The sequence below is a fragment of the Lynx rufus genome, unplaced genomic scaffold, assembly GCF_022079265.1.
Source record: "Lynx rufus isolate CCGP_SWC_20201006 ecotype Redwood Valley unplaced genomic scaffold, mLynRuf1.p SCAF_22, whole genome shotgun sequence".
NCBI lineage: Eukaryota > Metazoa > Chordata > Mammalia > Carnivora > Felidae > Lynx > Lynx rufus.
In genome coordinates, this window is record NW_025814837.1 from 19,921,499 (window position 1) to 19,949,350 (window position 27,852).

A 27,852-nucleotide genomic window follows, 5' to 3' on the forward strand; every position below is an offset into this window, starting at 1 on the left:
GATATATACAATATATTCCTCCTTTCCTTTTCTCTTTTAGTTCATGGTGACATCATCATTTGCTTGATCTGTTTAATTATTACTCTGCCAGTTGTTCCTACTCCTCAATCTATTGTTCTCATTTAAGCCAGAATGATCCTTTTGAAATTTAAATCTTACTGTGCCAGTCCTTTGTGGCTTTTCATTGTTTGCAAGGCACCCGTCAAACTCCTCAGGACATAAAGAGCCTTTGAGTTGGCACTTACCCATCTTTATAGTCTTACTACTCTGCACTTTGTTATGTGTACTTGACATAACTGGTGTGCTTCAGCCATATTAAACTACTTTTATTTCTTTCACGTACATTACTTGTTGACTGCCTACTATAGGCCAGGCACACCTGGGAATATATAGCATAGAATAAGACAAGAATCCTTCCTCTTAGAGATTATTTTCTGATGGTAGAGATAATCAAAAAAAGCAAATAAATTAAAATCAGTGCAGATTGTAATCATTAATATGAAGAAAATACATACAGTGTGATAGTTTCTAAGTATTGCTATGTTAGATGGGGTTCTGAGGAAAGGCCTCTCTGAACTAATAATATTTGAGGCAAAGTGAACCGTCCAGGAGAAAGTATGTTCCAGGCAGAAGAGATGATAAGTTCAATACTCTTATTCTAAGAATAGTGGGAAGCCATTGTAGTGTTTTGAGCTGTGCTGGCATGTGTAACATATGTTTTTGAAAGACCACTCCTGCTGTATGGAGAATGCTTTTGAGAGAGAACAGTTTAAAAATGGAGATCAACTAGAAGGCTATATAGTGTGTAGGGATTAGTGGTAGTAGAGCATGAAAGAAATGTAGATACAAAGGGTAAGAGGGTAAGAGTTGGTGATGAATTGGATGGAAATTAAAAAAAGGAACCAAGAAAGGCTCTGGCTCTTTTTTTATGGGGGGGGGGTGCTTTTTAATTTTAACAACTGGATGGATGTTAATATGTTTTGGCATTGAGATGACTGGGATGGGATAGTGGTTTGCGATGGGAGGGAAATAAAGGTGTCTATTTTAGAAATGTTAACTTTGAAAAGCGTGTTAGATATCTAGGTGGAGATGTCAAATATATATGAGTCTGGAGCTCAGAGGAGAGCAGGAGTTATACAGTCATGCACAGAACCTCCTAAGGGGAAATAGGGCAGAATAGAAATGGAATCATATCAGAGCCCTTGGGTAATATACATTTTCCAAATGTTACAAAGGAAACCAATAACAGTCAAAGGGGGTTGCAGGAATACCAAGTAAGTATGGTGTTAGAATTTCAAAGAGTAAAATATTGAAAAAAAAATGAAGTTATTCAATATACGGAATTCTATTAAGGTCAGTAAAGATGAAGACCCAGACATTTGTGTGTCTTCTGAATTTTGCAGGATGGACCTCACTCACTGGTTATCATACAAAGCAGTTTCAGTGGAATGGTGGAGATGGACGCCAAAAGGGAAAGTAGTAAATGTATAGTAGATGAGGCACTGGAGACAGTAAGTGGAGGCACTGGAGACAGGAAGTTCTTCCAGAAGTTTCTGAACAGAGATGGAATAGTAGCTAAAGAGGAATGTGAGAGCAGTAGAGGATATTTTAGGAAGGGAGATAATAAATGAGATTATTATGTTGGTGAGAATGATTCAGTTAGGAGAAGGAAATTGTTGAGGCAGGGAAGAAATGAAATAATTGAAGGAACAAAGTCCAGAACAGAAGTGGATGGATTTGTGTTTGATTAGAGATGGGAATTAAGAGGCAATGATTACTGGTATGGCTAAGTTTGTAGGTTTGGAGGGAAAGATGAGGAAGTTCCATTCTAATGGTTTCTATTTTGTTACCTAGAGGGCAGTCTCCAAGAATGGAAAAGCAGACTTACTAAGTTTGAATCATGTCTGTACAACTTACTAGTTGCAGGACCTTGGAAAATTGAATGTTTCGGAACCTTAGTTACCATATCTCAAAAAAGGAGCCTCACTATAGACTTTTATCTTTTGATAATAATTAAAGTGGGTACTATACTACCGTGGAATCTTGTTTGTCTGAATTGCAAAAATTAGAATTCCTATCAGCCTTAAGTCCCTTGAAACTTTTCTGGAACAATGTAAGGTATAGATTAATAACCACAGCCTTATTTCTCTGCTTTTATCTGAACTACCTCCATTTTTCTTTTTAGTTACTTCATTTTTTTTTTCTAGTTATATTTTCACCTTCTGGTCTAGAAATGGCACTTAATAATTTCTCATAACATTGGGCGTGGGCTGGATTTAGAAGGTTTTATTCTACTTTATTTTATAACTCCTTTCGTTTAGAGATCCTACTATACAAATAATTCAAATGACATTAGGACTTCTGTAATAAATTGTTCCATTAGAATCCCAGGATAAAAACAGTAGGGATTTTTGACACCAGTTTGTCTTATAGAGCCTATGCAAGTGAAAGTATGTATGTCTGTAACTTTTTTTTTTTTTCCTCACAGAAATGGAAAAGAAGCTGAAGGAAGAGAGAGAAGCTCGAGAGAAGGCTGAAAATAGAGTTGTTCAGATTGAGAAACAGTGTTCAATGCTAGATGTTGATCTGAAACAATCTCAGCAGAAGCTTGAGCATTTGACTGAAAATAAAGAAAGGATGGAGGATGAAGTAAGAAAAATAGTATTGATTTTGTTGATCTTATAAAAGAGAAGTAATCATAAATTATAAGTGAAAAGTTATCTATAATTTAAAAAACATGGAGGAGATTTGAATAAAATAACCTGTATGTGTATGTGTTTACTGCTATAAAGCCACCACTGTATCCTTCCTTCCTAGGATTTTTATCTACAGATAGTTGCTGAACAGTCACACCATAGGATTTATACTATTTTGCACTATGACAGTACAACTCTATGGAAGTGTCATAGCTCCTCTTCTGAAGAAATTGCCATCTGCTTTTTAAAAACACACACACAGGGGCGCCTGGGTGGCGCAGTCGGTTAAGCGTCCGACTTCAGCCAGGTCACGATCTCGCGGTCCGCGAGTTCGAGCCCCGCGTCGGGCTCTGGGCTGACGGCTCAGAGCCTGGAGCCTGTTTCCGATTCTGTGTCTCCCTCTCCCTCTGCCCCTCCCCCGTTCATGCTCTGTCTCTCTCTGTCCCAAAAATAAATAAACGTTGAAAAAAAAAAATAAAAAAATAAAAACACACACACAAAAAAGTTTATTGTAAAGTTCTCTTGTAATCCCAAAGAGGAGAAATTGCTCTTAGATCTCAAGAAAAATGTTAACTACAGAGTCTTGACTGGCTTAGATTGATGGAAAACACAGGGTACACATTTACAAAGCAATAAATAAAAGATAAAATGCCATTATATCCTTGTGGTTATTATATGTATTTTAAAAATCACTTATAAGACTGGAAGGAATCAGTCTGCATATATGTTAGAAAAGGGAGAGAGAGAAAACCAGAATAATCAGGAAAGACTTCTTACAGGAGGAATGAGATATTTCCATTATTTAAAGATTGAGTAAGACCTCAAAAGTTCACAGTTTGAGAGTCAGAAGCTAGAGTTGATAGAGAGGGAACATTATCAATAATGATGATAGTAAAAGAGTGATTAGTGAATGAAGATAGGTAAGTGAAAGACAAGGACTTGATCTGACCAGAGAAGAAAAGACATATTGTATAGTCATGGGAAACTTGGGAACCAAAGTATTGATAATGATTTAAACTTAAAATGGGAGGCTGTAGGTGAAAATACTCTTTTAGAAAATAAAATTAGTCTGGTAGTGTTCTATAGAATGAACAAGAAAGAAAAGAGATTTAGCAGATACCTGTTATAGCCAACATGCAGGAAGAAAGTATGTTGAAAATTTGGAAGACCATACTCAGTCATTTCAAAATGTAATTTTTTTTTTTTAATTTTTTTTTTTCAACGTTTATTTATTTTTGGGACAGAGAGAGACAGAGCATGAATGGGGGAGGGGCAAAGAGAGAGGGAGACACAGAATCGGAAACAGGCTCCAGGCTCTGAGCCATCAGCCAAGAGCCTGACGCGGGGCTCGAACTCACGGACCGCGAGATCGTGACCTGGCTGAAGTCGGACGCTTAACCGACTGCGCCACCCAGGCGCCCCTCAAAATGTAATTTTTGAGCACCTTTTATCTTCCCGGCTCTGCTGGGAGTTGGATTACTGCGTAAGATAGATACGTTCTTGACTTTTGTGGAACTTCGAGCCCAGAAGGAAAGACAGATATTAAGATCAAAATTACAAGCATGACATTTATTTAAAGAGGAAGTACTGAATGCTGTAGGAGTGTTATGAGTAATTACATCCAGGGGTTAAGGAAGGCCTCACTAAACTTCAGAGGGTTATAGACCAGAGCACAAACATTTATGAATCAGAAAAGGTGAATTTAAATACCCCTTATGTCCCTCCAAAAGTGGCTTTTATAGCCATTCTCTACTCCAAAATTTCTGTACATGTTGGGACCGAAAGAAACCAGATTTTTTTCCTCCAAGATCTCATATCTGAAATTTGGGGATTAATTTGACTTAATAGTAAGTTCTATAGTTATAAATAACATGTCAACAATGGAGACTCTTTAGAATACTAATATTCTCTGTATAAGGCAGTATAGCACATTTGAGATTTGATTGATATTCTTTCAAATAATGTTTACTAAATTATTAGTGAGATTTAAGACTGCAATTATTTTTCTTATTCATAGGTTAAGAATCTATCCCTGCAACTGGAGCAGGAATCAAATAAGCGAGTATTGTTACAGAATGAATTGAAGACTCAAGCATTTGAAGCGGACAATTTAAAAGGTCTAGAAAAGCAGATGAAACAGGAAATAAATACTTTATTGGAAGCAAAGAGATTATTAGAATTTGAGTTAGCTCAGCTTACAAAGTAAGTCTCAAAAATAACATTTTTTTGTTTCTTTTTTGTGTTCTGCATTTGCTTATGTTTGATATTTTATATGTGTAGAAATAATATATTTGCAATTTGTGAAAGGAAGACTTAGGAAAAAAGCATTTAGAAAAAAGAATTTACTTGCAAAGGTTTGCAAGGGAGCCTTACTGAATAAAAAGTAGAGATCTTTAAAGGGAGAAAAAAGGAGATTATCAAGGCCACTGACTTTACAGTAAGTCCATATATGGTGGAAAAATTAGTTTTCTCATGATTTTCATACCGACAAAAGGCCTGTTTCTTCACACTAGAATTACAAAAATCAGGAATAAACTTTTTTATTAAGTATTCAGTGTCTCATGGGAAATGTTCAGTATTTCTTTATTTTAGAAACTAGAGTTAGACATGATGACCCTATGTTTTGTTTTGTTCCTTTGGTTCATCTCAGAACGCAAAGTACCTTTTTTCTTCTACTCTGAAATGTGATGTGTCCACTTATTTGAAGTGGAGATGATGCAAGGTTTCATTATTGCTTTCAGAATTTGTATAAAGACATGCTTCAAAAATTTAATGTCAAAGATTAGTATATTTTATACCAAGTCACGTGTTTTTATTTCCTCTAGATTTATGTGATAATACCTTCATTTGCCAGCTTCATTTACAACATAGTAATTCTTGGGTAAAATTGTCAGTTTTTGTTTTGTTGGATTTATATTGGCAAAATTCTTTTCCCCCTTTTAGAGCCTTCATTTTCGCAATATGTGTTCTGTAGTTTTCTTCTCCCAGAATAACTTTCACTCAGCATTCAGTGAACACTTATTATGTCCTTTTATCAACTATATGCCTTGTTAGATGCTGAAAATACAAATCTATCACTATCTAAAATGAAAACCCAGCAGATGCAGATGGAATTGTTTATCCTTGAAAATATGTAACCGGGAGTTACATTGTGTTTCTGTCTTGTCTGTTTCTTTGTGAATTGTGTTCATGTGTGTATTATATATATGTAGGTGTGTCCGTGTTCCTCCTCCTTTGTCATGTATTGTTCTTGCCTTCTTTCTCGTTCCTTACCTGGTTTTTTATTTCCAGCCCCACCTCCATGCTTCATTGGCCATAATGTATGGTATTATATGTATATATAATGTATGGTATGTATAGTATTATTTGTGAATATTTTCGTGTGCCCTGTTTTTAATCGCTTACTATACTACATGTGACATTTAAGGTTTATTCCTAAGGATGCTTTTCTCTACTAAAACTTATAAAATATCATTTTTATTTTTGCAACTTGGATTAATCCACAATTAATATTCTCCTGAAAGTGACCTTCAGTAAAAAACAGTTCCCTCTACTTTGTATAGTAGGAGCAAAATAGAATGAGACAGTGTGGCCTGACCAAATATGAATATTAAAGTAATACTGTATAGTGAATTATGATTTTTAAAAACAAAGGTCATTTTAGTAAACGTTTTTATTTTTAGCAACTTTAATAAATAAAGAATAATACAAAGTATAGTATAAATAGCATTCATTTATTATTTTCTCTTTTACCTGAAGACAGTATAGAGGAAATGAAGGACAGATGCGGGAGCTACAAGATCAGCTTGAAGCAGAGCAATATTTTTCGGTAAGATTCATTTTTAACACTTGGCTTAAAATTAGGTATTTAGATTTTTAATGTGAACTGACTTTTTTTCAAATGACCGTGAAGTGGTTTTCTCCCCCTTTTCGTGTCCCCATCTCTACATTTCATTTCTGAATCTGAGTTCGTGCTCTATGTAAGTTGTAAAGAAACTTAACGTTTTTGTGAAACATTTCTAAAATTGCCATCAAACTAAAGCTGTACGTAAGACTTTGTTAAGGGTTTTGTTTGCCTGTTAGCAAACTTGGGTATTTTCATATGTGGTTCATGTATGCATGTTCCATTTGCAGGTATAACTGCATACAGTTATAACTATGCTCAAAAGGGTTTTTGTTTGTTTTTTTTTGGTTTTAGCTCTTTTTATTCACTTTATGTATCTATTTTGCTTTTTTTTTCCATAGAAGTCATTCTAACTCTTATTTGCTGCAGGCCAGGTTATTTTCACTACTAGTATTGATTAACATTCATAGCTAATTCTTTGAGATTTGAAGGTAGTGAAGGTTCTGCAGTGTTATTTCTTTTGGTTGCCAAGTTTATATGCTACCATTTCAACTTGACATTTACCTAGCTTCTCCATTACTGTTACACCTGGCAGCCACTTTTCCTACAAGTTTTAGTGCAGTTAAATTAGAGAGTTCTAGTTATGCTAGTGAACATGCCCTAGAAACCAAGTGAACAGTATTGGAACTAATGATTTATTAATGAATTAATAAAGAATCTGAATACCAGGGCACCTGGATGGCTCAGTTGGTTAAGCCTCCCACTCTTGATTTAGGCTCAGGTCATGATCTCACAGTGCTGAGATTGAGCCATGGGTCAGGCTCGGCAAGGAATGCAGAACCTGCTTGGGATTCTCTTTCCCTCTTTGCCCCTCCCCCACTCATGCTCACAAGCACGCTTTCTCTCTCAAATAAATAAACTCAAAAAGGAAATTTTTTGCATCTGAACACCTTTAGAGCTCTACAGAACTTTCCCATGTTTAGAGCTTCATGCTGTACTCTGCTCATCTCCTACTTTGACTTGTTAGACTATCACTGAAATAATGTTTTTAAATTTAAAAAATTCCAGTATTATTGAAAATCTTTCCCTGGGTAGAGATTAACCTTAATTGTTCAAAGTGTGTAGTACTGACTTCTGCAAAATGGTCTATAACATCATGCACACTTTCTTGTCCATATACTTTCACAAAGTAATCATCCAATGCCTCCACATTTTGGGATGGATGTCAGATGACTTGTGGTGTTCCTATGGATTCTTAAATTTGTCTGTATAAAGTAATATAAAACTTGACACTGTCTCTTCTTTCTGATTTAGTTCATTACTTGTGAGGATTGAGTTAAGTATCAGTAAATTTGATAAACTATTATGACCAGATATAAGATATTCTTTAATCTGGTCTTTCAGATCAGAGTATTTTTTTCTATTTATCCTTTCATTGATTATACATACAGATTTCAGTATCAGAAGTCAAAGAGATAGGAATTTTGATTCCTAAAGGCAAAATGAATTACTTCTTTTTAGAAATTGTGACCACTTACAAACTAAAGCAGGCTATCAGTCCTCTTTTATTTACATTCCCATTGAAATAAATGTATCTTTGGGGTACCTGCGTGACTCAGTCAGTTTAGTGTCTGACTCTTGGTTTCAGTTCAGGTCATGATCTTGTGGTTCATGAGTTCAAGCCCCACATCTAGTCCTGCACTGACAGCACAGAGCCTGCTTAGGATTCTCTGTCTCCTTCTGTCTCTCTGCCCTTCCCCTGCTTGCTCTCTGTTTCTGGTAGGTAGGTAGGTAAATGATAGATAAGAAATGTATGTATTTTTCTCCTACAGAAGTGCTATTTCTTAGAAGGATAGTTCTCGACAGCTGTTTTCTGGTCCTTACTATTTTTTTCCTTATCTTTTATACTAAAAGGGATAGTTTAAAAAAGGACTGCAGAACTAGAAGTTTACTCTGTAACCACAGCACCCTAACACAGTATAGGTCTAACACTTACACCTGTTAAATATTTGTTGTTAGAAGGGCACCTGGATGGTTCAGTTGGTTAAACATCTGCCTTTGGCTCAGGTCAGGATCTCACAGTTCATGGGTTTGAGCCTCACATTGGGCTCTCTGCTCTCTGAGCAGAGCCCGCTTCAGATCCTCTGTCCTTCTTTCTCTCTGCCCCTCCCCTGCTTGTGCACTCTCTCTCTCTCAAAAAAAAATTAATATTTGTTGATAGAGTTGGCAGAAGCCGAATGAATTTTGTAAGAATGATTGTTTTATAATAAATATATAATATTTGTGTGTTAACAGAATGTTTGATAAATCTTGTTTGTGGGTATTTTATGTACATCTCTCAACCATCCACTCAATCCCACCCACCCAAAAGAGAAGTGGTTTCTCTAGCATTATTCACTTCAAGAATTGATCTTTTAGGGGTGCCTGGGTGGCTCAGTCGGTTGGGCGTCCGACTTCGGCTCAGGTCACGATCTCACGGTCCGTGAGTTCGAGCCCCGCGTCGGGCTCTGGGCTGATGGCTCAGAGCCTGGAGCCTGCTTCCGATTCTGTGTCTCCCTCTCTCTCTGCCCCTTCCCCGTTCGTGCTCTGTCTCTCTCTGTCTCAAAAATAAATAAACGTTAAAAAAAATTAAAAAAAAAAAAAGAATTGATCTTTTAAATGAGTAAGCTTGCTAAGTTTCTTTATAATGTTTTCCCAAACCAATATAACTTTTAATGTTTTTGAGATATAATTTCTGTATACTTCATTGTAACCATTATAAGTGTATGTGTTGATGAGTTTTGACAAATCTGTATGCTGTGTTACCACCACAACAATCAACATATAAAACTTTTCCTTCACCATAAATTCCTAGTGGCCTTTTGTAGTCAATCTGCTCCACTTACCTCTATCTGCAAGTAACCGCTTAGTTGCTTTCTGTCACAATTGATTATTGTCACCTGTTCTAGGGTTGCATGTACATGGAATCATGCAATATGTACTTTTTAGCACCTGGTTTCTTTCAGCAAAATATTTTTTAGGTTTATCATGTTGTTTGTATCAGTAGTAATTCCTTTTTATTGCATTCATCTGTTTACAATTTGAAATAAAGCTGCTGTGAAAATTCATTGACAAGATTTTATATAGATACATATTTGCATTTGACTTGGGTAAATACTTGGGAGTGGAATTGTTGGATCATATGTTGTTTAACTTTATAAGAAACTACCAAACTCCTCATAAACACTTATTTCTTCTAATCACTTGTTTTGCAGACACTTTATAAAACCCAGGTAAAGGAACTTAAGGAAGAAATTGAAGAAAAAAACAGAGAAAATTTAAAGAAAATACAGGAACTACAAAATGAAAAGTATGTCCATTTTTCTTTAGAACAAGAGTCACTACTACATCATAGCATTCTTTAAATTGTTTTTTTTTTTAATATGATATTTATTGTCAAATTGGTTTCCATACAACACCCAGTGCTCCTCCCAACAGGTGCTCTCCTCAGTGCCCATCACCCACCCTTCACTCCCTCACACTTCCCATCAATCCTCAGTTTATTCTCAGTTTTTAAGAGTCTCTTATGGTTTGGCTCTCTCCCTCTCTAACTTTTTTTTTCCCTTCCCCTCCCCTATGGTCTTCTGTTAAGTTTCTGAGGCTCCACATAAGAGTGAAAACATAGCAATGAGAAAGAATGAAATATGGCCTTTTGTAGCAACGTGGATGGAACTGGAGAGTGCTATGCTAAGTGAAGTAAGTCATACAGGGAAAGACAGATACCATATGTTTTCACTCTTATGTGGATCCTTGAGAAACTTAGCATTCTTTAAGTTTAAAGGTAGAGAGTGGATGTGCTTTTATTCTGATAGAAGTGGTATAGCAAATCTTATTGGGCTAATTCAGAACAAATAAAACTAAATTTAGGCTAAAATTTCCTTTTATGTTGAAAAAATAATTTAATATGTTAATACTATGGCAATTGTGTAGAGATTCACTAAACTGTGACAATAAATTGTTTTCAAGGGTCTCAATCTTTAAACATCTATTTGTATATAAATCGTTCATGCTGTATTTGCACATCGTTATTTTATGCTAGGTAAAGGTATTTAGGGTCTTCCTCTTAGTATTCTTAGGTTAAGTTCCGTGTGTGCATGTGTGCTTAGGGCCTAAGAAGGAGAAGACCTAAAGCTATTTAAGTGTTAACAACTTCTCATAGCTAGAGGGAACAGACATTAGAACTAGTTTTCTGACAATTTTATATTCTCTTTCCATATAGAAATTGTAAAAGTCTAACCATTTTATTATTGAACAAATACATTAAATATTAAAACATGTACAGTTTTATGAATTATAAATTATTATGATACTATAATACCACCCATGAAAGAGACAGAACCTTGCTATCCACTTTAGAAGCCCACTGTATTCCCCCTCCTCATTATGCCTTCTTCCCTCCCCACCACTAGGGTAATCACTATCCTGACACTTACTTGTTGAAGGAACTGGATCATTTTTCCCGTGTACTTTCCTCAGTTGTGATTTTATTGATTCCATTTCCATATTAGTTGAACATTTTTGTCCTCCTTCTGTGCTTCATGGTTAAATCTAAAGCTGCACTGTCCAACATGGTAGCCCCTAGTCTTATATAGCCATTTAAATTCAAGCTTTAGTGTATTTAAATGAAGTTTAAATTTTAGTTTCTCAGGTGTACTAGCCACATTTCAGGTGCTCAACAGTTAACATGTGGCTAGCATCTACCATATTAGCACAGGTATATAGAATTTTTCTTTTTTTTTTTTTTTTAATGTTTATTTTTGAGAGAGAGACAGAGTGCAAGTGGGAGAGAGGCGGAGAGAGAGGGAGACACAGAATCCGAAGTAGGCTCTAGGCTCTGAGCTATACCCAGAGCCTGATGCAGGGCTCAGACTCACAAAGCATGATAAAATCATCACCTGAGCCGAAGTCTGAAGCTTAACTGACTGAGTCACCCAGGAGCCCCAAGAACATTTCTATCCTCATAGAAAGTTTTATTGGACATTCCTAATCTGGAGTATTAGTCATATTCAAATCTGATTGGTAGAAAGGTGAAGACTGCCTTGTACCTTGTACTGTCCGGTTGCCTCCTTGTGTTGTTAGCAACTATGGACACTCAGTGCTTACATACTTAATATTTTTAGTGGAATCTAAGGTAGGAGCGAAGATACTTTTTTCCTGGTTAATCTCTGGGACAGTGGTAGACCCCTATTATATAATCTATTGTCTATCATTTGTATGGTATCTACAGTGTACTGTACAATCCCAGGTTGTGTGCATTCACTATGAAGGGTGTTCAGATATATTGTTTCATGGGGTTGATATATTTGTTCTTGTTTGATCTATTTAACAGAAACATATTGGTAACCGGTATTGTGCTAAGTACTATGATTCATGTGAGTGATATAATTATTAGTAAGTTACAGTTCTTACCCTCCAGTACTTCAGAATCTAGTCAGGAGACAGCTATAATTAAGTTAGGTGTCTATGACAAATTGCTAGGGATTGACAAGGTGGTAATTTAAAAAGTTTCACTCTTTAGAGAATGGATTAGAGTGAGGCAAAACTGGTGGATACAGGAAGTTGAATTATGTAGCCATTGGAAAATCTAGATGTAAAACTTAATTAATGTTTGTTTATTTTTTATTTTTTTATATATATGAAATTTATTGACAAATTGGTTTCCATACAACACCCAGTGCTCATCCCAAAAGGTGCCCTCCTCAATACCCATCACCCACCCTCCCCTCCCTCCCACCCCCCATCAACCCTCAGTTTGTTTTCAGTTTTTAACAGTCTCTTATGCTTTGGCTCTCTCCCACTCTAACCTCTTTTTTTTTTTTTTCCTTCCCCTCCCCCATGGGTTCCTGTTAAGTTTCTCAGGATCCACATAAGAGTGAAACCATATGGTATCTGTCTTTCTCTGTATGGCTTATTTCACTTAGCATTACACTCTCCAGTTCCATCCACGTTGCTATAATGTTTGTTTATTTTGAGAGAGAGTGTGTGTGTGGGCAGGGGAGGGGCAGAGAGAGAAGCACGGAGCCCAACATGGGGCTCAATCTCACGAACCTGAGCCAGAGTCAGGAATCGGACACTTAACTGACTGAGCCACCCAGGCATCCCTAGATGTAAAATTATAGTGGAAATTGACAGTAAAGGGGAGGCAAGTACATGGGAAAAACAGAAGTAGAAGCAATAGGACCTGTAGATATGGGAGTATGGGGATAAAAGTTGGGGAAATTTTCAGGTGGGTTCTCAAGTTTCTGACCAAGGCATTTGGGTTGATTGATGGTAGCACTAATCCCTGAGTTAAAGAATGCCAAGTTTATGAAATGAGGGGAGATAAGATTATTTCCATTTCAGACCAATTGAGTTTGAGGTGCCTATGGGATATCCAAAGAATGGATTCCAAGCACTTGGGTTTATTGCATCAGAGCTCAGAAGAAAGGTAAGGACTTGAAGCTGATTTGACATTCATTGTATACTGAGACAGAGATAGATGAGATTTGTTAAGGTGATTGTATAAACTCATGAACCTATGGTACCATACATGTAACTGATTTGAAGCTAGTTGGGTACTAGCTCATTTTGTGAGTTGTGAATATTATAACAAACTGAGGAGTTCATATCAGTTCTAACCACTTGCTGCCACAAAATCTAATTTTTGAAGAGAAGCCAGAAATCTGAATTTTTATGTAAAATGTTGGCCCAGATTTAATTGTTGTGTGTCTGGAGGGAGTTGGAGGAACACTTATGTGGACTCATTTGACCCTCTCAGGTACTAAGTTGTAACCCCTAGTGTAGAATGATGAGAAGACATAAAAGCTAAGAACAGACTTCTAGTGCCTATACTTTTAAGGAATGGGCAAAGGAAGAGAAAGTAAATCACCAGTAATACAAGAAGACAAGCAGATAAGGTATCACAAAAGCTAAGGGAAATAGAATATTTCAAAGAAGAGAAAGTGATTTAAAGTGCCAAATACTCAAAAAGGTCAAGTTAAAAATACATTGTCCATTATATTTAAGGTTGTTAGTTATCTTATTGAGAACAGTTCCTAAATAGTAATGAGAATGGATACTAAAGTAGATTGAGACATTAATGGTAAGGGTAGAAGTAGAGACAGAATGTGGACAATAGCCACATTACCTCCTTACAATTCAACAAACTAGTCAGTTACTCTCCTGCCTCAGGGCTTCTTGACTTGCTCTCCCCTCCACCTGGAACATTTTCTCTGAATATCCACACAGCCTGCCTCTTCGCCCTCTCTGGGTCTAGGTCTGACTGTCATCTCAGAGAGGCCTTCCCTAAATAATCCTTAAAATTGCAAACATCCCCCACCCCATTACCTTGCTACCTTCAGTACTTCCTTCCCTGTTTTATTTTTCTCTGCAGTACTATCCCTTCCCAGTATATTATAGAATTTGCTTACTTATTTTACTTGCTGTTTTTATCTTTCTGCTAGAATTTAGCAGTGAAGAAAGGAATTTTCAAATGTTTTGTCCTTAACTCTGATTCACTGCTATATGTGTAGCACCTGGAATTGTACCTAGAACATTGTAGATGGTCAGTAAATATTTGTTAAATTTAAAAATTCGATGTGCTTGGGTGGCTCAGTCAGTTGAGCATCCTTCTCGTGATTTTGGCTCAGGTCATCATCTCACAGTTTGTGGGTTTGAGCCCCATGTGAGGCTCTGAGCTGAGACTGTGGAGCCTGCTTTGGATTCTCTTTCTCCTCTCTCTCTGCCTCTCCCCGTCCCCTGCTCACATGCGCACACACACTCTCTCTCCTTCTCTCTTAAAATAAATAATTTTTTTTTTTAATTTAAGAAACGTGGGTGTTAAGGCAAGGAGATAGAGATGGAGCCCTAACTGGAGGAGAAGGTGAAAGAGAGCCATCTCTTTTTAAAGATAGTAGAAATTTGAGCATATTTAAAGACATGGAAAGGAAATCAGAATGAGAAAAGTTACACCTCTATCCATTGATTGAAACAAAATTTCTAAGCACTTTTTTATGGGCCAGAGACTTTTCTGGGCATTTGGAATACAGCAGTGAACAAGAACAAAGTCCCTGCTTATAATCTTACATCCTAGAAGAAAAAGAAGTTGTTAATTGATTTCATTAAGGAAACGGGAGAATAAAGGTGATAGATTGGCCCTAGGAGTCAGTAAAGACAGGTCTTTCATTATGGAGAGCTGTGAAGGAAGTCTGGATGGTTGTAGTTGTGGACAATTTTACCCTGAACCATCTCATTGTTTCTTGCTTTCTCTTGCACAGTTGCATAGCCAGGGATAGGACTATAATTTGGGATAAATAGGTTTTCTGGAATTTTAAATTATAACTTACTTTTATTTGAATTTAATACAAAGCAGTAAGCTCAGATAAGAGTGTTACCAGTCTGAAGCCCTGTGTATAATAGTGCAGAACCACTGCTAGGATCATAGACTTATTGGCAGTACTTCGTGTCTTTTCCTAACATACTAACGTCCCTATGCTTTGAGACACGTATTTCATATCTTCTCCTTCCTCCTAGATCTTCAACAACCTGTCCTCATCCTCACACTCAACAAATGGTCTTGCTTCCTGGAAGTCAGAGAACTTCTACTGTCTTCTACCCTCACAACCTACTAATCTGTCTGCATCTGTACCAATAAACCCTGCCTTCCTTCTGATTGATGTAAATGGACAAAATGTGCTTTTAACTAAGGCAGCCCCTTGATCCCATCCCTTTCTGCCTACTTAAGAACATGACTCCAGTAATCTTCACCTTTCCTACATCAATTTTTTCCTTTCTGTAGTCATTTTTATTGCATACAGGTAAATGTCTCTGTAAAAAATAATCATCTTTTGAGCACATATTCACTTCCACCTGCCATCATATTTTTCTGCTTCCTTTTGTGGCAAACTTATTTGAAAAGTGACATACCGGGGGCACCTGGGTGACTCAGTCGGTTGAGCATCCGACTTTGGCTGAGGTCATGATCTCACCGTTTGTGAATTTGAGCCCTGCATGGGGCTGTCTCCTGTCAGCACGGAGCCTACTTCAGATCCTCTGTCCTCCTCTCTCTCTACCTCTCTCTCTCTCTCTCTCAAAAATAAATATTTTTTAAGTTAAATAAATAGATAAATTTTTTTAAAAAGCTACATGCCTGGGCACCTGGGTAGCTCAGTCAGTTAAGCATTGGATTCTTGATTTCACCTCAGGTCATGATCTCACAGAAATCATAGTGCAGAGCCTGCTTGGGGTTCTCTCTACCTCTTTCTGCCCCTTCCCTGCTCATGCTTTCTCTCTCTCTCTCTCTCTCTCTCTCTCTCTCTCAAAATAAATAAATAAAACTTTAAAAAAGAGAAAAAGAAAGAAAAGTGACATACCATTTATCTTCAGGTTCTCTTCTCCCTTTCTCTCTCCAGCTCATTCCAGTCAAACTTTTGCATTCATCGCTCTATCAAAATAACCCTTCTCAAGGTTACTGATGACTTCCTAATAGTTAAAGACAATTGTCCGTTCTCAGTCTTTATCTTATTTAACAGTAGCAGTTGACATAGTCCATTACTCTCTCTATGAAATTTCTTCATTTGGCTTCTCGGACCACCACATGGTATTTTTGTTATTGAACTGGCTACTCTTAACCTCCTTTGCTCCTTTGTCCCTTCCCCTCTCTGAGACCTTTAAAGTTTGGAGGGCCCAAGGGATCACTCCCTCCTTGTTTTCATCCAGTCTCATGGCTTTAAATAGCATCAGTGTGTAAGCACATTCTCCCCTGAATTCCAGACTTGTATGTCCAGCCATCTATTTGACATCTCCACTTGAGTGTTTAATAAGCATTTCATTTGTAACATGTCCAGAAAAAATTCTTGATTCCTTTACTCTGCCAACCTGCTGCTCCCTGTTTTCCCCATTTTGGTATTAGCAATCCTATTATTTCCCGTTGTTTAAATAAAAAACTTGGAAGTTATTCTAGACTCTTTTTTCTTCTTATACTCTACATGCAATCCATTAATAAGTCTTCCTAGCTATAATTTGAAATCATATTCAGAATCTGATCATTTCTCATGACTTGTACCATTTACCAGCCTGATCCAGACCATCTCCAATCTTGATAATTTCAGTAGCCTCCTAACTAATATCCCTTCTTCTGCCATTGTCCCCCTACAGTCTGATCTTAATACAGCAACCAGAATGATCTTTTTTTTTTTTTAATTTTTTTTTTTAACGTTTATTTATTTTTGACACAGAGAGAGACAGAGCATGAATGGGGGAGGGTCAGAGAGAGGGAGACACAGAATCTGAAACAGGCTCCAGGCTCTGAGATGTCAGCACAGAGCCTGACACGGGTCTCGAACTCACGGACCATGAGATCATGACCTGAGCCGAAGTCAGCCGCTTAACCGACTGAGCCACCCAGGCGCCCCCAGAATGATCTTTTAAAAACAGAATATTCAGAGTAAAACCAAAGTTCCGTATACTGTTTTAGAAAGCCTTATAAGATCTTTATCTCTTCCAACTTCTTTTAATACATTTCTCACAACTTTCCTCCATCTCCCACTTCACGTACACTAACTTCTTTCAGACCAAACTTAGGGCATTTCTCATTAGATGTTTCTTCCACCTTACCGCTTTTGAGATACGCGTAGCTCATTCCCTTCCTTCATATTTCTTCTCACACGTCTTCTTAGCAGAGAGGCCTCCTTGATCACCCTATATAAAATACCACATTCACAGCTTCTTCTACCTTTTTCATTTTATTGTGTTCTCTATGGATACTGTATATTACTTGCTCATTTTTTAAATTGACCATTTTCACCCCACTAATGTATGCTTCCTGAGGGCAGAGACTTTGTTACTACTGTATGTCTTACTTAGTACAACCATATTTAGCACATAGTAACCATTTAGGTAAATGTTTTTTGGACAAATGAATGAATATTCTTTTTTTTTTTTTCTGTAGTTAGTATAGTATATATCTCCCTCTTGAGAGAGGCTTGAGACAGAAAATTTCATTTGTATTATTCCCTTAGTAAAAAATAGGTGGAAGTCATTTATTCACTTAGCAAACATTTTTTGAGCACCTACTGTATATAGGGGGGTACATTTATGACCAAGATAGCTTCTTCAGGAAGAGCAAGCAAACTGGAATGATTTGGTCCTGGTCTGAATGTCAATTCCAAAAAAGCTTTAAAGTGTTATTCCCAAGGAGCATTCTTGGAACAGTTTATGGTGGTTTAAATATCTGTTTATAAGTCTTCATAATCTCATTAAATTTCCGAACTGGAAGGGACCTCAAAAATCATTTAGCTTAACTCTCATTTTACAGATTTGATTAAATTGAGCTCTAGGAAATGTAAGAATTTGCCCAGGGTCCTTGCCCAATTAGTTAGTGATAGAATAGGGATAAGGGTCTAGGTCTGGCCTCCTGGTTTACAAGACTATTATTTTTCTCCTGTGCCATGCTACCTTCCATTCTAATCCACAACAGTTTCCTTTTCAAAAGTAGACTACTTGCCATTGCTTTATTAACTTTTCTTAGTTAAGCACAATAGCAGATACAAAATAAAAGAGTTCTTTACATTTATAGTTTTTCAGAGTCTGAGAGGTTAAATTTATTATTTATATAGAACTTTTCAAGTGGATTCAAGTAATGGATTTTATTTAAGCAATGAATTATTATTATGTAAATATAGTTGTCTTTTTTTTTTTTAATTTTTTTTTTTTAACGTTTTATTTATTTTTGAGACAGAGAGAGACAGAGCATGAACGGGGGAGGGGCAGAGAGAGAGGGAGACACAGAATCGGAAACAGGCTCCAGGCTCTGAGCCATCAGCCCAGAGCCCGACGCGGGGCTCGAACTCACGGACCGCGAGATCGTGACCTGGCTGAAGTCGGACGCTTAACCGACTGCGCCACCCAGGCGCCCCAATATAGTTGTCTTTTTAAGCATATCATTAAGTTGAAAGAATAACTGAATTTCTTTATATCCATTTCTCTTATAAATCTGTTGCAGAGAAACTCTTACTACTCAGTTGGATCTAGCAGAAACAAAAGCCGAGTCTGAGCAGTTGGCTCGAGGGCTTCTGGAAGAACAGTATTTTGAATTGACCCAAGAAAGCAAGAAAGCTGCCTCAAGAAATAGACAGGAGATTACAGATAAAGATCACACTGTTAGTCGGGTAAGTGTGGTTTTCACGTAAGGTTTATGACTAAAATTAAATAAAAATAGGCCACATCCTAAAGTGTTAGGGTAAGGTGAATATGTATGCATGTGTATTTACTTTGACTTATACACGGTGGTCAGTCTGTACTCCTGTATAAAATAGTTCATATAATCCAAAACCATTGTTAATGACTGAAATTCTTTTTCAGTGTAATATACTTTTTCTCTTTCTGGCTATAGATCTTAATATATTTTATGTAAGGAAATGCTTAGCTTAAATTCATTTGTTGTATTATCTTAATACATTGCAGCTGGTTTTATGGCCAGAATTCTGTAAAGTTCAGAGAAACTATTTGGGGATGAGAAATTCTTTATGGATATTTACAAATTAATTATAGAAAACCAATACTATAATTAACTATTCCTGAAATTTATACTGTTCTCTATGTAGATGATGGGAATGGGAGGGGGAGTTAGATTTTTCTTCTTTTGAAGTTACCATCAAGTGCTCTGGTGTAGATAGTCCTGGGTTTAAATCTTAGCTTTGCCTTTAAGAAGTTACATGGTCTTGGCAATGTGCATTAACTTCTCTAAGCCTCAGATTCTTCATCTATAAAATAGAAATAATATTTGGGGTGCCTGGCTGGCTCAGTCAGTAGAGCATGCAACTCTTGATCTCAGGGTTGTGAGTTCAAGCCCCACATTGGGCATAGGGTTTACTTAAAAAAAAGAAAAAGAAATAATACCTATTCCACAAGATTCTTATGAACATTAAGTGAAATAATATACATAGAATGGTGAATAACTAGTACATTACTGAAAGTAAAATGTTTTTAATTGTCGTTTTCATCATCATTATTCAGATGAAGGAATTGAGACCCAAAAGCATTGTGACTTGCTAAGAATCACAGAGCTAGAAATCTAAATTTAAATTTCCCAAGTTTGTAGTCGTTCTCCTTCCATTACATTTTTTTCTTCCTTTCACAAAAACACACACACATACACACCAGCTGAAGTAATTTTTAGAAGCTAACAATTGTTTTAAAATATTTTGAGTTCAATTATATCCACATATGTTAAACCGGAAACCAGGCATTTTCATAATAAAGCAGCGTTTGACCTGTCCTCATCTATGGAGAATGTGAAGTATTTTTTTTTTGAAATTACTGTTTTAAATAAGAGACTAGCAAAGTGAATGTAACTTAAACCTTTGTGTGTTTTGTTAAGCTTGAAGAAACAAACAGCATGCTAACCAAAGATCTTGAATTATTAAGAAAAGAAAATGAAGAGCTAACTGATAAAATGAGGAGGACAGAGGAAGGTATGTAAGGTTTTTTGTTTTGTTTTGTTTTAATTATGTTTAATCAAGTTCAGAGGTAAATCTTAGCTATTTATATTGTGTATTAGGTTTTTGAAATATTTGTTTTCATATGTTAAATAGCTTCTGTAGCCTTAAGAATTATCTTAGTAGAACTTAAATGTTCTCATCTCAGAAAATGGTAAATATGTGAGGTGATGGATATGTTAATGAACTTGATGGGAGAATCCTTTCACAATGTTTACATCTATCAAATTATCATATTGTATAACTTAAATATCTTACAAATTTATTTGTCAATTATACCTCAATAAAACAAAAAGAATTATCTTAATGAAGTTATTAAAAGTTATGATGTATAAACTAATTTGCATAATTAAGAGCATTAATTTTGAATGCAGAAATTTAATGTCATATAATAACACTTTATATAATTTGCTAACAGAATATAAACTGAAGAAAGAGGAAGAGATCAATAATCTTAAGGCTACCTATGAAAAGAATATCAGTACAGAAAGAACCCTTAAAACACAGGTATACATTCTCTCTCAGCCTTTTCCATATGTTTGTATTTGAGTATCATATATTCAGAAGGTAACATTTGCTCTTTGTGAACTTTTTCTTAAAACTTAGGTTGTAATGTTCAGTCTTTTCACTGGAACAAATAATGTAATACTCTTTCTTCATTAAATATAGAAGTCTTTTTCAGGAAATTGGATTTTAATTGAGTTCAGAAAGTAGCTTGTCTAGTCATTTGACTAGTAAGAACATGTTTTAGATTGTACAGAAGACCTATAATTAATTGACAGTAGGAAAACTTAATGAAGAGAAAATACTTGACTAAAGCCAAGAGAGAAGAACTAGGAGTAAGTAAGAAACTATAGGGGTGACTGTATTATTTTATATTTATGTGAACTGCATCATTTTATATTTAATGATGCAGTTCACATTTTTACTAAAACTTAGTATCTTGTCATTTTACTAACTTATACAGTAGTTTAAATTCTTCATAAGGTACTGTGTACCCCAGTTGATTTTTATGGTAAAATAAATATTTTTTACTTTTTATTAAATGATTATATTAGCTTTTTTACCACTTATCTACTCTCTCTCTCAGCAGTTTTTCATGTTGCAACTAGATTAATCCTTCAAAAATGTATTTAATACCTGTTGAAAATCCTTCAGTAGAAGGATTGTACTTAGTTTTACATCAAAACATAGACCATGAAGAAAAGGATTGACATTTATTACATAAAAATTCAGGTCTGTGGAGCCCAAAACAACATAAGTTGAAAGAAAACAAACTAAGAAGAATATTTACAACAAATGTAGAGAAATACAAATAAAAGAGGGTCTACAAATAAAAAGACAATCTTCTATGAAAAAAAAGTAAGAGACATTTGAGAAAAAAAGAATTTTTTTTTTTTTTAACGTTTATTTATTTTTGAGACAGAGAGAGACAGAGCATGAATGGGGGAGGGTCAGAGAGAGGGAGACACAGAATCGGAAACAGGCTCCAGGCTCCGAGCCATCAGCCCAGAGCCCGACGCGGGGCTCGAACTCACGGACCGTGAGATCGTGACCTGGCTGAAGTCGGACGCTTAACCGACTGCGCCACCCAGGCGCCCCGTGAAAAAAAGAATTTTAAAAAGCTAACCCATTAACATAAACCAAGAAATAAAAATTAAACCAATAATGAGGTATCTTTTTGACAAATGGGCACATTTGAGTGAGAGAGATATAATACTCCTCTTTAGCAAGAACATAGGGAAATTTATTTGTGTAGTTTTTGAGGGAGTAAACTATGAGAACAATTAACAGAATAACATATTTTAATGTGCATATTCTTCGACCCAGTAACTGCACACTTAGGAATTTATCCTGTATACATAACTCCATAAATGCTCAAAAGAAACACATACAAATGTAACTACAGCAACAACTTTTAAAAAATTTTTTAACGTTTATTCATTTTTGAGAGACAGAGAGAGACAGATCGTGAGTGGGGGGGAGGGCAGAGAGACGGAGACACAGAATCCAAAGCAGGCTCCAGGCTCTGAGCCATGACGGACCGACTGAGCCACCCAGGCGCCCCTACAGCAACATCATTTTTTTTTGTAATGTTTATTTTTGAGAGAGAGAGAGAGAGAGAAAGAGCAAGTGGGGGAGGTCCAGAGAGAGAGAGAGAGAAAGCGCAAGTGGGGGAGGTGCAGAGAGAAAGGGAGATACAGATTCTGAAGCAGGCTCCAGGCTCTGAGCGGTCAGCACAGAGCCCGATATGGGCTCGAACTCACGGACCACGAGATCATGACCTGAGCTGAAGTCGGACTCTTAATGAGCCACCCAGGCACCCCCACAACATTATTTTTAACGGTGAAAAATAAAAATAACCCAACCACCCATCAGCATAGTATTGATAAATCATAATATATCCATACAATACAGAGCAAAGGAGCCATTAAAAATAAATGAAATAGACATATATGTAATGACATGGGGAAACTGTATTTCCCATGATATATGATACAGTATTAAATTTAAAAAGCGAGTTGCAGCACAGAATGTATAGCATGATCCCATTTTCTAATTTAAATATCCATGTAATCAGCTTATATACATAAGGAAAAGTTTAGAAGGATACACACCCAGCAGATTGAAAAAAGAGACTTTAGCAGAGGTACTCTTTGATGGGTGATACTACAAGAGCTTTCACTTTCTTCATAATATAGTTCTGTCTTTTATTTTTCTTTTAATATGTTAGATTTACTGTTAGAAAAATAACAATATGCATTATGAGTTCAATGAAATAAGCATTTACTCCATTAAAATATGTATATGGGCTCCTCATCCTAGATAGGACTAAATGTACATGGAAATGATGGTAGTTGGGCTTTTTTTCTGTTTTAATGGAAAAATCTTCGGTTTCTTTTAAACATAATTGCAGAAAATACCATGACTTATGTTTTAGTTTATGTAGCTTAATTTCACATGCTTTTAACACTTCTCAATTTGAATATGTTCTTTCCTTCTGGCAAAAGGGATTAACCTCAACTGTTCTCTCTTACATTCAAAAGGGCCTCAGTATGGCCTGGTAGATACCGTCTCCTTACTTACCTACTTGTCCCAAGGAAAAAAATTATCTTGGGCCTTTTTGCCTGTGTGTGGTTTCATCTGATTATAATGCCATTTCCTTGGCTCTTCTCTTTAATACTATTTCTTCTTTGCTTATCCAACTCTTATTTGTCTTTTTAAGAAACATATGTGGACACATGTGCAGGTACACCAGGAAGCCACCCCTGACTTCCCCAGGTCTCAGTTAGGTACTGCTCCCATAGCACCATTGTTAGCCTCTTTTCTTTTAACTCACCACTCTGTACTATAATGCGTGCTTGTCTGGCTCCTCCATCAAACTATGATACCTTTGAGGCATAACTCTGTTTTTTGTCTTTATATCTAGTACCTATCACAGTGCCTACATACAGTATAATGCTGAATAATTATCGAACAGTAAATGAATTTTTACAAGACTTAATCTGGTTCTTACATTTGAACAATGAGATAAAACAGTAATAGTTACTTGTGCTACCAGTTATGTTCCAACCTTTATTAGGTTCTTCTGATTTTCCCACACAAAATAGTCCTTCCTGATTTTGAGGAAGAAAATACATTTTTAGTGAAGATTTAAATCAGATGGTTCCAACATAGATCCTTATTTAATAATATTTTAATATTTGAATAGGCTGTTAACAAGTTGGCAGAAATAATGAATCGGAAAGATTTTAAAATTGATAGAAAGAAAGCTAATACACAGGATTTGAGAAAGAAAGAAAAGGAAAATCGAAAGCTTCAACTGGAACTCAACCAAGAAAGAGAGAAATTCAACCAGATGGTGGTGAAACATCAGAAGGAACTGAATGACATGCAAGCGGTAAGGTTTGTGTGTGTGTAGGATTATTTTCTTAATTTGTTATGTCTGTTTATACCTGTTATCTATTGATCTTCTCTAGATATTTTTAGCATAAAAATGCATATTCAGGTTTATACTCTCCACGGTTTGATCATTATTACTCTAATATGAACCATGATGTTGAAAAACTAGAAAGATACTCCATTTCTTATTAACCATGATAATTTTTACCCATTAGCATTTGCTTGATTAGAGATGCTCCTTTGAGAGAATCAAAAAGAAGTCTTGCCTTTTTGGTTTTTGATTAAAATTGAGATATGACTGGTATAATACTAACTACAGTTAAGTTAGAGGATTTGAAGTATTGTATATTTTTTTGTTTTCTCTAATCAGGACTCACTTTTCTGAAATCAAAATATCAAACTTAATTTTTTTTTATACTTCCTGGCCTGTAAATAGCACAAAATTGAGAACTGGTCTCTGGTCCTAGATTGACTTGGATACAAGCACTGACTCTCTATCATTTATGGTTTTTACCATCCTGAGAAGCTTTCCATATTTTTTAAACTGTTTCATTTGAAGCCATAAAAGCATTTCCTACTGTTTTAACAGGTGTTTGGTTTTTGTGTTTTGATGCTTTATATTTAAAAAATATAAACAAAATTTGTTGAAAGCAAGGAGAAAAGGAGTTTACCAAGCAATGTATTAATGAGGAAGAGAACTTGCATTTTTTACAATTGTATCAAAATCTGTGGTAGTAAACATTCATGAAGTTTATACTAATTTTTTAGTATTAGTTTTAGATTCTTCATAGTTCCATTAATTCTTAATTTTTAATTTGAAAATTTGATTTTGATTTCTTTATTTCAAAAATAGCAATTGGTAGAAGAATGTACACATAGGAATGAGCTTCAGATGCAATTGGCTAGCAAAGAGAGTGATATTGAGCAATTGCGTGCTAAACTTTTGGACCTTTCGGATTCTACAAGTGTTGCTAGTTTTCCTAGTGCTGATGAAACTGATGGAAACCTTCCAGGTAAGAACATTTCTTTTACTTCATTCAGGTTTGCTTCATTCATGGAAATTAATGTATGTTACTTTCATTTAGCTTTCTACCTCTTTGTCATTTTATTTTTCCCATGGATCCTTAAGAAGAAATTTATGCTTCTGTTAGCCAAAGTCTGATTATGTTTGCATTTTATAGAATAAAAGCAGTCAAAAGAAATTTTAGGCTATTAAAATAAATTTGAGAGGCTCTACCTGAATAGAAATCTGAAAAAGGTTTTGAACCAAAACAGCCTAACTGCATGGTGAAAGCTGAAGCTGCTTATACCTCTCACTATTTAAAGAAAATTATTATATGTGTTTTCATGAGTAGCAGCTCTTTAATGTACTGTGGGTTTTTTTTGTTTTTATGTATTTCTGTGCAAAAACTAAGAACTGTACTTAATAATCAGAACCATAGCAGCCTATATATAGACCTTTCTAAAGTAGTAGAGATAAACTCCGGTCAGACTTTAAGTTTTGAATTTAGAGAAATAGATAAAAGGGATTGAGAGATGCAGTCAGGGGGCAGAGAGTCAAGTAAAGGCAAAAGTGAGAGTATCTAGGATTTCAGACTTTTCCGATGTCTTTTTTTTTTCTCCCAGTTGAGAATCAATTAAAATTCTTGGATTTAGTGTAGGGTAAGTTATAGTACATTTATGTCTTTTTAACAGAGATAAGCAATACACATAATACACGTTCAGTTTAGAAGTGAATAGGTTATAAATATTAAAACATGCATTACAAATTTTAAAGATATAAATGTTTACATACACACACAAACTTGACATACTGCTGCTTATCATTTTTTTTTAATGTTTATTTTTGAGAGAGGGAGGGGCAGAGTGCGAGCAGGGGTGGGGCAGGGAGAAAGAGGGAGATACAGAATCTGAAGCAGGTTCCAGGCTCTAAGCTGTCAGCACAGAACCCGATGCGGGGCTCAAACCCGTGAACCGTGAGATCATGACCTGAGTTGAAGTCAAGACACTTAACCAACTGAGCCACTCAGGTACCCCCTACATACTACTGCATATTCTTAGTTCAAGGTTTTGGAAGTTTTGTTTACATGGCCATAAACTTGAAAATTGATTTTAATTTGTGTATTTCCTGTGTAATGTGTTAATAGATATTTATGAAGTAGCACATTTTATATTATAGTGATTCTGTTTTAACAGATACTGTTTTTTGAGAATTTGATATAAAAAACTTAATAGACTACTTAGAAAATGGTATTATTGTTCTTGGTCAAGAAAGTGGGACTCAAAGTGAAAAGTGAATTCAACTCTTACTTATATACCATGTAATCCCTGCCCTCCTTCTTTTGTGTGTTTTCTAGCCCAAAATCAGATCTCTTAGAAGGGCATGGAGTAAAATTTCTTATTATAGTGGTCAAGGAATTCCTTCGCTTTTCCCGTTTTTGGTTTTCTGAAACCTTCTGCCTCTTGAGAATCTTGTAGGTGCATGTCCTTTATCAGAGAATCACTTTGGGTTTAACAAGAACCTCTTGCTTCAGCTATTGTTTGAAAAGCTTTCAAAAGTTAGATTTAATCATCAGTATGACTTTTAGGGGTGTTTGGCTACATTCTTTCAATTGTTGAACTGAAATTGTAGCTTAGAGTCCAGGAATTCTTTCTATTTAGATAAAGTTAAATATCCTGTCCAGGTTTTTTGTCTTTATTCCACCCCTTTCCCTTTAACTTTGGTTATAATGATGTCTTATTATGTGTATCTTGGTTTTCTTTTTATTAGGTTAAACATTTCAGTCAATCCACTATTGGTAAATACTATTCAGAAAAAATTTGAATTGAATGATGAGTTTGAGGGGCATCTAAAGAGGAGGAAGGTGATGAGTTTTGTCCTCCATTCTGGTTTATTCAGGAAAACTAAACTCAGAGGACGATCAGATGGTTTGATTCGCTGACTTAAGTTAGGGATCCATTTAGATTTCAGAATCCTGACCTAATAAATACACTTAAGAATCAGTCAGCAGAGGGGTGCATGGGTAGCTCAGTTGGTTAAGTGTCCAACTTTGGCTTAGGTCATCATCTCATGGCTCCTGAGTTCAAGGCCCCACGTCGGACTCTGTGCTGACAACTCAGCCTGGAGCCTGCTTCAGATTCTGTCTCCATCTCGCTCTCTGCCCCTCCCCTATTTGCACTCTGTCCCTCTCTCAAAAATAAATAAACATTATTTTTTTTTTTAATTTTAGAAAATTAAACTACAGACTGAAAAAGGAAGAACTTTGAATGGAATACATTTACTCAAGTTAAAATAAACGCCTTTTGAAATATGGATCATATTTTTTAGTTCAGTGAGATGGGTGTTTATAGGTAGTTGGGTGGATGAACTGATAATATAACTTAGTTTCAGATTTCATCATTCAATATAAAGATTCTCATTTAATTATCTTGTATATCTAGAGCTCAGTCTCTACTTGTCCTTAAGTAGATAAAATCTCTCCTGTTTCCCAATTCTAAAAAGCTTAGAAAAAAAATTATCTGTTGTACAACCTTCTGAAGTTCTTAAATTACTTTTATTCTAATTCTTTTATGTTTTCATCCTCCTTTTGGTTCTGTAGCAGGTTGTGGCATAGCACACTGTGTAAATATAAAGATTACACTTGAGTTAAGATTTTCCTATTGCCTCAGTGACAAAAAGACAACGTGATAACTCCCTTATTCTTTCTCTTTCCTTCTTTTGGAACTATTGACCTAATAATCTGAAAAGAATGTAAAAGTAGATGAAGCACTAGGAAAAACACTTGGTATCAATATTCTAATATTCATTATCTCTTGTGGATTATCTGCCTCATTCTCTTTCCATCTAACTTTATGTCTCTCAGTCTTTGAAATTTAAACCTGTAAATGGTGGATT

At 35.8% G+C, this 27,852-nt stretch overlaps 1 protein-coding gene across 3 annotated transcripts in view; it reads left to right on the plus strand.

The window, feature by feature from the left end:
* Positions 1-27,852, plus strand: part of ROCK1 (Rho associated coiled-coil containing protein kinase 1) — a 158,605-nt gene that overhangs the window by 117,152 nt on the left and 13,601 nt on the right. For all 3 annotated transcript variants that reach the window (XM_047086920.1, XM_047086919.1, XM_047086918.1), the window contains exons 19-27: positions 2,489-2,649; positions 4,714-4,898; positions 6,456-6,525; positions 9,795-9,889; positions 18,560-18,725; positions 19,937-20,030; positions 20,473-20,561; positions 23,767-23,955; positions 24,811-24,970. In XM_047086920.1, coding sequence (XP_046942876.1) covers positions 2,489-2,649; positions 4,714-4,898; positions 6,456-6,525; positions 9,795-9,889; positions 18,560-18,725; positions 19,937-20,030; positions 20,473-20,561; positions 23,767-23,955; positions 24,811-24,970 — 1,209 coding nt within the window. The remainder of the gene's footprint in view (positions 1-2,488; positions 2,650-4,713; positions 4,899-6,455; positions 6,526-9,794; positions 9,890-18,559; positions 18,726-19,936; positions 20,031-20,472; positions 20,562-23,766; positions 23,956-24,810; positions 24,971-27,852) is intronic.